We start from the raw sequence: 12,793 nt of genomic DNA on the forward strand, positions 1-12,793 counted from the left end.
TTTATCAGTCTCTCACATGGTTATGGAGGAATTTGGGGAATCCTTTACAGCCCATTGAGGTTTATTCACAGTTGTTTTAGCGTCCCACCACAGCATTTCGGTCGAGCTGAATTCTTGACTTTGAATGGACTAAAAGTCCAACATGTAAACCTGATGGTTCCAGATGAAGATGGCGAACAAAAGCACACGCCTACAGAAACTTCTGCATATACTTCATTAGTCTACCTGTTAATGAGCAACACAAGCACACTGTACAGATCCACTCTGGCTGTGAATCAGTGTAAACAACACTTTTTTCTGCTAGTCACCTGCATTAACCAACTTCATTCATCCACCCTTGCCTTTCTTCGCCTTCCCTCTGTAACACCCCACCATCCAACCATCACCTCCCCTCCTCTCCCTGCCTCCCCTCCCCTTCCCTTTCCAAAACCTTACCCCTCTCCACGCCTCTGCGCTGCTTCTCCCTCCTTCTTTTCGCTTCTGCACTCTCGTCTTTCCCAATCCGGGAGGACAGCAGGATGGAGGACAGGGTGTGGACCCCCATGTGCCTTCTTGTCATTTTGTCCTTGGGATGGACTGATGCTCAGACTAATGACACTAACACAAGGTAAGGTGTGCGCAGCAAAGTTATTCTGTATGTATGAGCTGTCAATGTCCCCTTTGTGAATCAATTTTCTTTTCAGTATGTGCACATGTGGCAAGCAATTTTCAAGCCCACATCAGTCTGGATTAACTACTGTGCATGTGTGAGACTGTTTCCTCTCCTGGTCGCAGTATTGTGATTACCGAAAGCTCGGTAGAAATAGAAGGGTGTAGCGTTAGAAAGATGTGGTCGGCATCCCATAAACACACAGACAGGCAGGCGGACACATAATGACAGCGTGCTGTAATTTATTGTGATTAAATCTGGGTAGATGTACCAGCAGCAGTGCTCTCGTGTCATATAGTTTGTTTTTCTTGTTGGTAGCTGAGAAGTAAATCTTCCTGAAATTCTTTGTTTGTGCAAAGTTCCACACAAACAAGGTGTAAATTGAACATGAGAGACAAACAAATGCCTGTGGCCTGCTAAGCTCCAGAGGGTCAGAAGGGAGGGGACTCCAAAACTGGAATATTTTGGCCAAGTGTGGCCTTAGAGTACCACAATAGACACACCATGCATGCCTGGAGAACTTGAGAGACAGGAAAACAAGCTGGAAAACAGCTCTGTAATGTAAGGGATTGTAAATTTTGCCTCACTGGCTGCTACGGAGTAAAATTTAAACCTGAATTCCAGCTGCAGAGTTTCTGGAGGAAAACCAGATGCCAGATCAGCCAACATCAAAATTAACGAGTCTGGGCCCGACCGGCACGGCAAAATTAAAAGTTGAAGCTGGCGCTGCTTTGATGTGTGTTTATCCGAGTGCGAAAGAGTGGGTGTGCGTGCCACCAAACCGTGTGTGATTGGGCTGCTGTGCGGCAGTGTTTGCAAAGCGAATGCGTACAGTTTTCTTGCGGTGCAGTCAGAGTGTGGCGATAACACATATACTGTGTATTAACAGTCCTGGCTTGGTTTGGCCAACTTCTATGAAAAAAAAAAACATACCATGAGAGTTTACTGGGAACTTCCCCAGCCTCGGAGAACAGAGAAAGACTGTGTTTTTCACATCTAAATCTGTGTGTGTGTGTGCGCAGGTTTTTGCCTCAATGCTCTTCAGTATAGCTGCATAAGCAAGCAGCATTTCCTGAAGCACACGGCGCATGAAGTGAAGGGCAGGATTTCTTTTTCTCTTTCTCTTTCAGGCCAGTCTTCCACTGTGGAGGCCACCTGGTCACAGACTCCGGCATCGTGGCCAGTGAAGGTTTTCCCAGCTTGTACAAACCCAACAGCAAATGCATCTGGTACATCACTGTGAGTCACTGAAAGTAGCTGTTTCAGTTTGGGACACGGGGATAGTGAAACAGTGGTAGCGCCTATGCAGATGACTAAATGCTTTGGACTGAAGCCAAATCATTGTAGTGCCAAAAGGATGTGATTGCTGTGTGGCACTAGAAAACTAAAGAAAATGTGATTTAGAAAAACATTTGATGAAACCAAGGTCAGGTTGACTACAGTGCTGGAGCATTCAAAATCTGAGTGCTCTCTGATCAGTATACAATCTGTGCTGCCTCCTGAGCCACAGCCACCCCAATAATGATCAAACCACCAACAACAGGCTCATATTAAGCTGCCTTCATCATCCTACTATAAACCAGATGGGCCCAAACTGGACTGTACCATCGACTCATAGCTACAGGGGGAGCCACACTGTTAGAAAGTGCTTCAACAGCACAGAAACAAGAACCAAAACATTAATTTACAGTTCCTCTGTGAGTCCTGACAATTATGGTTCATCCACATGTAAATAAACACGTTTCAACTACTCCATCCCATTTACTGCAATTCAATTCAGTTTTATTTAAATGACTCCAAGGCTCAAGGAGCTTTATGTAGTAAAGTAAAGACAGTAGCACGGAGAAAACCCCAACGATCAGACGACCCCCTATGACAGAGGTGTCGAACTCCAGGCCTCGAGGGCCGGTGTCCTGCAGGTTTTAGATGTGTCCTTGATCCATCACAGCTGATTTAAATGACTAAATTACCTCCTCAGCATGTCTTGAAGTTCTCCAGAAGCCTGGTAATGAACTAATCATTTGATTCAGGTGTGTTGACCCAGGGTGTTATCTAAAACCTGCAGGACACTGGCCCTCGAGGCCCGGAGTTCGACACCCCTGCCCTATGAGCAAGCATTTGGCAAAAGTGGGAAGGAAATACTCCCTTTAAACAGGAAGAAACCTCCCGCAGGACAAGACTCAAGGAGGAGCAGCCATCTGCTGTGACTGGCTGGGGGTGAGGGGAGGAAACAGGAAATAGTGAAATGGAACTTTTTGTGGAGCAGAACAAAAACACTGCAGTGTTTCCTTTTGTGTTGATAATTAAAGGAACACCTATGCTATTCTTTTTTTTTTTTTGGTCATTTTAACTACGAAATATATTATTTATTTTTATTTAATCAGCAGGTCCCTTGAGGATAACATCTACTTTATTTCATTAATCCATTTTCTTCTGGATCAATTTCCTTCAAAAACACATCTGTAGTTTTTACTCATTATTGATCTGCTTCACTTTCAGCATTTTCTTGTTGTTTTCAGAGTAACACAAGCAGTATCAATGTTGAAGAAATAATCTGCCTTACATAACAAAAAACCAGGTTGTTCCTGTGTGCGGGTCATACTGAATCTGTTGTCCCCTCCAGGTCCCAGAGGATCATGTGGTCATGCTGTCTTTCCGCCTCTTTGACTTGGAGGCTGACCCCATTTGCCGCTATGACTACCTGGACGTCTACAACGGTCACTCTCGCCTAGTGCAGAAGTTAGGTCGATTCTGCGGGACCTTCAGGCCCGGTGCCCTCATCTCCACCTCCAACACCATGATGCTGGAGATGGTGACGGATGAAGCCACTGGTGGAAGAGGATTTCTGGCTTCTTTCAATGCAGGGAAGCCACATATGGAAGGTGTGGGCAAGTAATCTTGCAAACATTTTACTGGGGCTCCAGGACACAGTTTTGTCTTTTTCCTGCAAACACAGGACAGCCCCATGCTTTTATTGTATCACCTGGCTTTTATCTCACCTTAACATATTGTAGCACACACTTATTTTTAACTCCATCTTCTTTTTCATATTTCCACAGAGAACCAGTTCTGTGGAGGACGACTGACCAAATCACAGGGCTCGGTAAAGACGCCCAACTGGCCCAACTCTAATTACCCAGCAGGTATCAGCTGCTCGTGGCACATCTCCGTAGAGCCGAGCAATGTAAGCTGATCACACTACACTTCATACAGATTGAGAGCGGTTCTTATGATGAGAAAGTTGAATTTATCATTTTATTTATTCATAGCATATCAGTGCCTTAATATTAGTTTATCTAAACTCAGAACTGATTTACCATTATTCTTCAATTTAAAATTAGATAGCAGTAATTGAACGCATCACCAGTTTTCTAGGTAAATATATTTTTAAAGGTGCTATTGACACACACAAAGAAATTAAACCGTAGATATCCAAATATTAAGTTATGTGTAATAATGAGAAATGACACAGAAAAAATATCAAAAGCGCTTACTGAAATGTATTTAATGCTTCATGCAAAAGCCTTTGATGACACCTTCAAGACGCCTCCTTAATGGAGAAACTATAGTCACATGCATTTCTCAAGCACGATTTTGGCCCATTCTTCCACACAAACAGACTTCAAATCCTGAAGACACCTTCTATGAACGCTGAGCATCAGAGCTTTCCATAGATTTTCAGTTAGATTCAGGTCAGGTGGCTGGCTGGGTCATTCTGCCAGCTTTATTTTAATCTGTGAAACCAGCTGAGAGTTTCCTTGGATGTGTTTGGGCTCATCGTCTTGCTGAAATGTCAAACCCTCGTTTGATCTTCAGCATCCTGGTAGATTTTTATCACGTATATGAAGGGTGCCCGCGCCATATGCTGAAAAACAGCCCTACACCAGGATGTTCCCACCTTCAAACTTCACTGGAACCTTCAGTAGTTTAGAAATTCTTCTGTAACCAATGCCATCGGTATGTTTTGCATAATAAGGCTGCGACGGTCTTAAGAAAGCTCATTGATTTTACCCTTCATTAGATGTTTCTTGTTGACACCTTGGTAATGAGACACCTTTTTATTGGGACTGAACCACCTGATATTAATTTGCAATAAGTGGAAGGATTGCTTTCTGATTACTGATAGATTTCAGCTGGTGTCTTTACTTTTTGTACCTCCTTTTCTTCATGTGTTCAATACTTTTTCTCTTTGTCATTATTACACATAACTTAATTCATGGACTATGGTTTGATTTCTTTGCATGTGTGGATTTGATAGGTTGTGACCAACATCTGGTCAATTTCATGTCAATAGCACCTTTAGAATTATATTTACTTAGAAAACTGCTGATGTGTTCAATACTTATTTTACCCGCTGTACATCTATCTAGAATGAAGCATCAACATGTTGAAAAAAAAAAGTCAGATATGTACTGTTCCCCATATGGCCCACATATCTCTTTTGGTTATGTCACCCTAATTAACATATTAATCTGAGCTCTGACATTTTCTACAGCCATGCCTAAAAGTGGCATTCTTCAGATTCATATGCATTTGAAAAGACTGTAAAATATGATGTTGATTTTTGTGACTATTCTGAACTTGCAAATTAAATACCACAAATTAGGCCGTCTACAGATAGTTAATGACAAGAACCATAAATTAGAAAACAAAGTGACATAAGTGGAAAGTAACATCCAGCGGAAATAAGGACACATATGTAGGACCGGTTCACTAGCTAGGCTAGCTAGCATAAATTTTCCCGGTGGAAAAATTTAACAGCATGATGTTGTACTGAGGAACAAATGCTAAGGAATATACGCTATACATAGCCTTCCAACTAGCGTGAAAAAAGAGAGTAACTAATCCACCTTATAGGGTTTATTTTCCAAGGGTTAAAATGTTGTACCTGGCAGCTAAAAGCACCTAATTGTTAGCAAACACCAAACATGTATTACCCACTCAAGTAGGAAAGTGCCCAGTCAAATACTTTAGATTGAATGATTTATAAATATTCTAGTTTCACAGTGGGTGCTTCAGTCAGTTTAATAATAAAATCCAAAGGTGTTTTCTGTATCTTCAACACTTTAAAATACTTTTATTAGTTAACTCTATAAAAACGAATAATAAAGCCAATATTTCCAAACAAAGAATAAATAGTTAAATTCTTGTGGATCTAATCTACATAGCCAGTGAAGCTGACAATGCACCAGGAATGCAATAACCTCAAAAAAAAAATTGCACATGATTGTCCCTTGTTAACAAGAACTGGGCTTAAATCTTTGTGAAATATACAATTAGAAAATATGCACGGGTGCTGCAGTATCATTATAATTTGTATTTGTATAATTTACTTGCACCAAATATTAGTCAAAATCAAATTTCAGTTGACTGTATGTGCAGTTGAGTATGTTAAATGCCTTGTGTTGGAGAAAGAGGAAATAAATGGCAGTAAAGGGGCCCATCACAAGGAAATGTACTTTCCTTGTAGGATACTTAATGCAGTTAACGTGTGTGAGTGTGACAGCGGCCTTGTGCCGAGGTTAAAATGAAAGACCTCTTTGAGTCCCTGCAGGCATGATCATGTGTGCCAAGAGATTGAACTAAAAGAAGGAGGGAAGGAAGCAAGGGCAAGAGAGGGAGTAAATGCACCTCTGTATTTCAGAACTCCGCCACCACCTCCTGATGGCTGCACTGTACACGGTTCATGAAAATTAGTCAGAAGTAAACATGTGCTAGCGCCATACCCAGCCAAGAATTTCATAGCTTTCTGTTTCCACCTATTTTCCAGGTGATTGAGGTACAGTTTGAGAAACTGGATCTGGAGCCTGACATGTATTGTCGTTATGACTATGTGGCCTTATTTAATGGGGGAGAAACGGATGACTCGAGGAGGATAGGGAAATTCTGTGGAGACAAACCACCAGGGTGAGATACTGTTCAGATATAAGCTACTTTGAATTAAGCTAAATACATGTATACATATTTTACAGCAGAGCTTTGCTGACGTGTTTATACTGTCATGTCCTGTTTCTTCCACGTGCCTGTTGCTTCATCCTTTCTTTCTACTTTCCCTGTTCCTTTCATAGCACTATAGTGACAAATGGGAACGAGCTGCTTCTCCAGTTCGTGTCTGACCTCAGCGTGACATCAGATGGATTCATGGCCTACTACTCCAGTGTGCCTCGTGGGTCCCGCACACCCACTGCCGGAGGAGACTTTATCCACAGACCTCAGATAATCTCCACGACAAAAACACCCACCAAACCAACCCCCAAACCAGTTCCCAAACTCAGACCAAGCCCCAAGCCCAAACCCACTCCCAAACCAGTTCCCAAACTCAGACCAAGCCCCAAGCCCAAACCCACTCCCAAACCAGTTCCCAAGCTCAGACCAAGCCCCAAGCCCAAACCCACTCCCAAACCAGTTCCCAAACTCAGACCAAGCCCCAAACCCAAACCCACTCCCAAACCAGTTCCCAAACTCAGACCAAGCCCCAAACCCAAACCCACCCCCAAACCACCCAAAAGGCAACCAGGAAGGCCACCGCTAGTAAAGAAACCTCCACTAAACAGACCCACTACTACTAACATCAAACCCACATCTAAACCTAAACCTACACCTAAGCCTAAACCTAAACCTGAAATTAAACCAACACCAGAGCCCAAACCTAAACCTGAAATTAAGCCTACACCAAAGCCCAAACCTAAACCTACACCTAAACCTAAGGTCATTAAACCAACTCTTAAACCAAGAGTCAAGGTTAAACCCACACCTAAGCCCACTATAAAACCTAAAGCGAAACCAGTGAAGCCAACCACTAAGGCAGTAGTTAAACCAACAGTCAAACCTAAACTGAAACCCACAGCATCATCTACACCAGGAGTAACCAAAGCAGTGACAAAGAAACCCGATGTGAGCAAGAAACGTAAGTACAATAAAATGAGTATTGGATTTTTAACCTGCTTTTTGCCCCCATGTATGTATTTGTGTTTACTTGTATTAGAAAGTGTTTGTTGCCGCATGTTTTTCCTACAGCTTTACCACTGAACCCACTGTGTACACAACCCTGTAAGCGGACTGGAACCCTCCAAACCAGCTTCTGCCCTCATGACTTTGGTGAGCTACAAAACAAGCTGCAGTTTGGGCTTTCACACCTTTACATCTACAAAATGTCACTTGGTTCTACACATTTTCTCCCCAGTGAAACATGCCTTTTTTGTGGTTCTAGCCCACTCTACAACTAAGTGCTTTCTAACATTCAGACACAGTTACACTCAGAGGGATGCATCTGAGAGCAACTTGGGGTTAGTGTCTTTCCAAGTCTTTGGGATGAAGACTGGGGCACCCAGAGGTCAAACCACCAATCTTCAAATTAGTAGCGACCACTTTAGGGTGGCTTTTTAGCAATGGATATTTCACTCATAAGCAGATTCCTCAGATAATCACTCGGAAAGTCTTAAATGTTTGACCAAAGTTTAAAGAAGTCTAAACACCTTTCAATGATAATTTAACAAAAGTTAAAAAAATCTTAAATTTTTTCCCTTAGTGACAACATCTTTCTTTTTTCTTTATTTTAGTGATTACGGGTAAGGTTACATTTATAGATCCTGGTCCAAGGGGCTCAGCAACCATCGAAGTGTCACTGATCAAGGCGTATAAGACAGGAAGCCTCACCGTCACCAAATCAGGACCCGCCAAAACAGTCACACTGACTTCTACCTGCAAGAAATGCCCAGGGCTAATCAAAGGTAAAAAATGAGGCAGTTTTCTTACTCTCCATCTTACAGAAATATTGCCACATAATACAGTTAGGGCAGGTTGTCAAACGTCTGTAAATATTGTGTACAAACTGGAGTCTCTTAATGATGGCTTTCTTTGTTTAGGGTACTACCAGTGCTAAAATCCAGTTCAATGTCAAACTGTATGCAGATGATTTGATTTTGTATTTAACCAATAAAAGTGAGTGATTAAAGGCAATAATGTAGATAATAAAACCATATAGAGGTGTCATATTGCAAAATATATCATTGGGATTATTGTAAATAAATAACCACTACATAAAGAATAGGAGTAAAACACAGTTTTGGATTGGTATAATGTTATTTAATAGGAATTGTTCATTTTCAATGTTGCTCCTTTAAACGTTTCCCTTTAAAAATCACCAGCTGCTCTGATGTAGATGATAACAACTTGCTCTGGTATTTTTTTCTTCATTGTCTCTTGTCCAGGCCGTAACTACGTGTTGATGGGAAAAGTGGACACAGAGGGCAATGGCCATTTGAGCCCCTCCAGCTTCACCCTCCTCTTTAAGCCCGTTCATTCAAAAGCACTGGATGTCCTTTCTCGCAAATCATGCTGACATCGTGGCCTAAACCACCAATCAAACTGACGGCCTTGACTCTTTAGAAAATGTAACATTGCATAAAGAGTGAAAGTATTATAAGCAATATCCTGCAGAATTTTTTTCATATTACAATATGGTTGTGAGAAGGAGTTACATTTTAAACATACAATATTAACATATTACTTTTGTATTTTCTATGTAAATTATAAAGTTTCTGTGTTAAAAGATACATAATAAACACAGTTTTGGGGTAATTTTTACTCTCAACTATCATTACTTTTTATGGTACACTGAAATGATTAACAAGGTTTCAGCAACAGCAGAGTAAAGTACAATGCTGACTGGCCACTGGATAAACAGCTAGTATGTGAACATAGAACGGATCCCTACGTTTTGTTCATAGATGGAGTTCTGGGCCCATACTATGAAACAAAAAGAAATATAAAAGTTGTTGAACAGCACAAAATGCTGTACAACACAAAGATCTTAGAGAGCATAGAACAAATATCATGACATTTATCACCAGCAGCAACATGACACATGATTGTGAGGGACAGTTGTTCTGATTTTGGTCCATATTAACATCACACAGTTGCTGCAGCTTTTTCAATTGCTCATTCATAATGAAATATTTTGTTCTATCACATCCTGAAGCTGTTTTATAGTAATGAGATCTGGTGATTGTGGAGGCCATTTGAATACAACAAACTCATTGTCATGTTCAAGAAACCAGTTTGAGATGATCCGATGAACTTTGCAAAACATGGTTTGTCATCCTGCTGAAAACAGTCATCATGGGACCACTGTGACCATAAAGGGACATGATCAGCAACAACACTCAGGTAGGCTGTGGCTTTTAAATGATGCTTATTAGTACTATGTGACCCAAATTGTGCCAATGTCACCCACATCATTAAACCACAACCACTAGCATCAACTGTTAATATAAGGCAGGGTGAATCAGTGCTTTCATCTTGTTTATGTCAAATTTTGACCATATCTTCCAAATGTTGCAGCAGAAATCGCGACACATTAGACCATTTGACAATTCAATTTTGTAGCCTCAATTTTTGCTTCTACTGCTTCAAGGTTTGACATGTCGTGTGTTCAGAGATGCTCTTCTACATAGCGTGGTTGTTGACAAGCGGTTATTTGAGTTACTTCTGCCTTCCTATCAGCTCAAAGGAAGGCATTCTCCTGGCATAAACGAGTCATTTTCACCTAGAAAACTGCTGCTCACAGGATATTTTCTGTCCATCTGACCATAGAGATGCCTGTGTGAAAATTTCAGTAGATGAGCATTTTTTTTTAAATACTCAGACCAGCTGTCACGTTAATGGGTCTGTTGATCCAGCGTTTTAAGTTTTGGTTTATTTATGTTGATGTTAATGTTTAAGATTTTTAGGTTAGCTAAGTTCATTTGTTTATCAGATTCCCTTTGTGTTTTTCTACCCCTAAATTTAAGTTTCCCTCACCCTTTATGTGTTTCATGCTGCGTGTCTTATGTTGTCAAGTTCGTATTGCCATGTCTGCGTCTCATGTTTCCTGTTTTATTTTGAAGGTCTGCATCCTATGTCAGTGTAGTCGGCTTTGCTTCCTTCGTCTCGCTAAGTCAGCTTAGTGTTAGCAGTTTCCCCATGTGTTTCCACTTCCCCTAATCACCCTTGTGTGTATTTAGCCTGTGTGTTTCTGTTTGTTCATTGTCAGGTCGTCTGTTATCCTTTCTACTATGTTTCCATGTTCCAGGTATCTTTGTGTCCATGTCAGGTTTCATGTTTTGATTTTTTTTTTTAATGTTTATCTTTAGTTTCCACAGTTTAGGTTGTCTTTTAGCTTCATCTCTCCGTTTTGTTTTGTAATATTTTACCAGACTTAATAAACGGCTCGCTTTATGTTAACATTCAAGTTTTATTCCACGTTCATTCGTGTCTGCATTTTGGGTCCTCTTCGTCACTCCATACAGTCTGCCTGTGCCAGACTGTGACACCAGCCTATTTAGCAGTAAAAAGCATTCAAAGTCCCTTAAATTACCTTTCTTCTCCATTCTGATGCTAGATTTGAAATTCTGTAGATCAGCTTGACCGCGACAACATGCTGAAATGCACCGAGTGGCTGAAGTGATCGAACGATTGCATATTTGTATTAATGAAAAGTTGAACATGTCTACCTAATAAACTGGTGATCAAAGTAGGAAAACCTGAGATACAGTGCCATCCATAATGTTTAGCAAGGGCGTAGATTTGGTTTTGGCATTGGTGGGGACGGATGATTCAACCACCGAACCCTGCCCTGTTTCTTTTCTTTTTCCTTTTTGTCTTTGCTTCTTGATAAAAGGGGACAAATATACTTGCCTACATATGCTATTCTACATGCTTTTAAACCATTTAAAATTACAATTCAATATCCAGCGATTCAATAATCACTGGATATTGGTGGGGACATGTCCCTTCCGTCCATGCCAAATCTACGCCCTTGATGTTTAGGACACCATTTTTGTAGTTTTGCCTCTGTATAGCACCATAGTGGACTGTAAATCAAACAATCAATATTTGACTGAAGTACAGATTTTTAGCTTTAAGGGGTTTCACAAAAACTTTGTATGATTTACTTAAGAATTACAACCATTTCACATTCCCCCATCTTCAGAGATTGTCACAGTGGGTTTTTTTTTTTTAAATTGGGCTTCCACACTAATTGTCTTACTGTGTAATATATTTTGTTATTAAGATTGGATTATGAGGTATTTCAGGGTATATTTTTTGTCAACATCTTTGAAAAACAATTTCACAACTCATTTTGTACTTCTTGCTTCTTTATTCTCATATTTGCAAAAAGAGGATGAAGAAGTGCTGGGATTTTCTGAGATAAAGTACGCAGGTCTAAGAAACTGAAAGCATTTTAGGTGATACAGGAGTGGAAGTGAAAAAAGCTACAGTTATGATGGACAGCCTCCTTAAGCTTCCCGTCATGATATATACAGAAAACATTTACATTAAACAAGTTTATTCAGCTTCTGCACCTTCTCTGGTAACTTTCCCTGGGCACATGTGAAACAACCTGAACTTTACAAAAACAAAAAGCCTGTTTTTGTTTTCCTCTCATTTTTAATGACTCTCAAAGACTTCTCTGTCTGAGATGTTTTTGTGTTTGTTTTAGCCGCATGAGAATTTTGAGTTTTTTCAAAATGCAAAATTCCTGTTTTCAGTTCTCAGTCTGACGTGGTTGTGCTGATCCATGTTTCAGTGTAAAAATGTATTGGACAAAGATTAAAAAATGCAGCAGGCTTTTTTCCACAATATTATTTTCTCATGATGAAACAAAACAAGACAAAACCCCCCAGCATGGATTGGAAACTTCTAAATGAACACAGTTTCAGAGGGATTTCTTTAGAATACAATACTGTGCAAAAACTTAGAGAAACCCCTGATTTCTTTATATTTTGGAAATGGGTGGAGTGATTTTTTTTTAACTGTACAAACATACGATGGAAATGCAGTATATAAAGAAAAAATGTGTTTCTACAGTTACTAACAAGCTTGGAAGTCCGTATTTGCTGTGACTGCGTTTAATCCTTAAGCACAAATATGACAAACTTTCTTGTCATTTCTGTAAGAAGTCTTCAGGAATAGTTCTCCAGACATCTTGAAGGACATTCAAAGCTCTTCTTTGGATGTTTCTGCCTTCTGTTCTGTTCTCTGTCAAAATGATCTCACACTGCTTCAATAATGTTGAGATGTGTGCAGATGCACTCACACCTGCCTGCTGCCACTCCTGAGCCGCCGCTGCACTGGTAGCACTGATCCCACAGCTGACGATCC

At 40.5% G+C, this 12,793-nt stretch overlaps 1 protein-coding gene across 1 annotated transcript; it reads left to right on the top strand.

The window, feature by feature from the left end:
• Window positions 1–518: 518 nt before the first annotated feature.
• pcolceb (procollagen C-endopeptidase enhancer b) lies at window positions 519–9,093 on the top strand. Its single transcript, XM_063464393.1, has 9 exons — window positions 519–607; window positions 1,780–1,888; window positions 3,273–3,531; window positions 3,709–3,833; window positions 6,420–6,556; window positions 6,718–7,556; window positions 7,667–7,747; window positions 8,209–8,379; window positions 8,860–9,093. Exons 1-9 carry the CDS (start codon window positions 519–521, stop codon window positions 8,988–8,990), a joined length of 1,941 nt encoding a protein of 646 aa, XP_063320463.1. The 3' UTR covers window positions 8,991–9,093.
• Window positions 9,094–12,793: the final 3,700 nt, after the last annotated feature.

The sequence above is a fragment of the Pelmatolapia mariae genome, linkage group LG3_W, assembly GCF_036321145.2.
Source record: "Pelmatolapia mariae isolate MD_Pm_ZW linkage group LG3_W, Pm_UMD_F_2, whole genome shotgun sequence".
Lineage (NCBI taxonomy): Eukaryota > Metazoa > Chordata > Actinopteri > Cichliformes > Cichlidae > Pelmatolapia > Pelmatolapia mariae.

Excerpts from the sequence above, each read along its gene's own strand:
- pcolceb (XM_063464393.1), top strand. The coding sequence starts at position 519 with ATGGAGGACAGGGTGTGGACCCCCATGTGCCTTCTTGTCATTTTGTCC. Across the intron at positions 608-1,779 it reads ACTAATGACACTAACACAAG|GCCAGTCTTCCACTGTGGAG; the intron begins GTAAGGTGTGCG and ends TTTCTCTTTCAG. Across the intron at positions 3,532-3,708 it reads AGGGAAGCCACATATGGAAG|AGAACCAGTTCTGTGGAGGA; the intron begins GTGTGGGCAAGT and ends ATATTTCCACAG.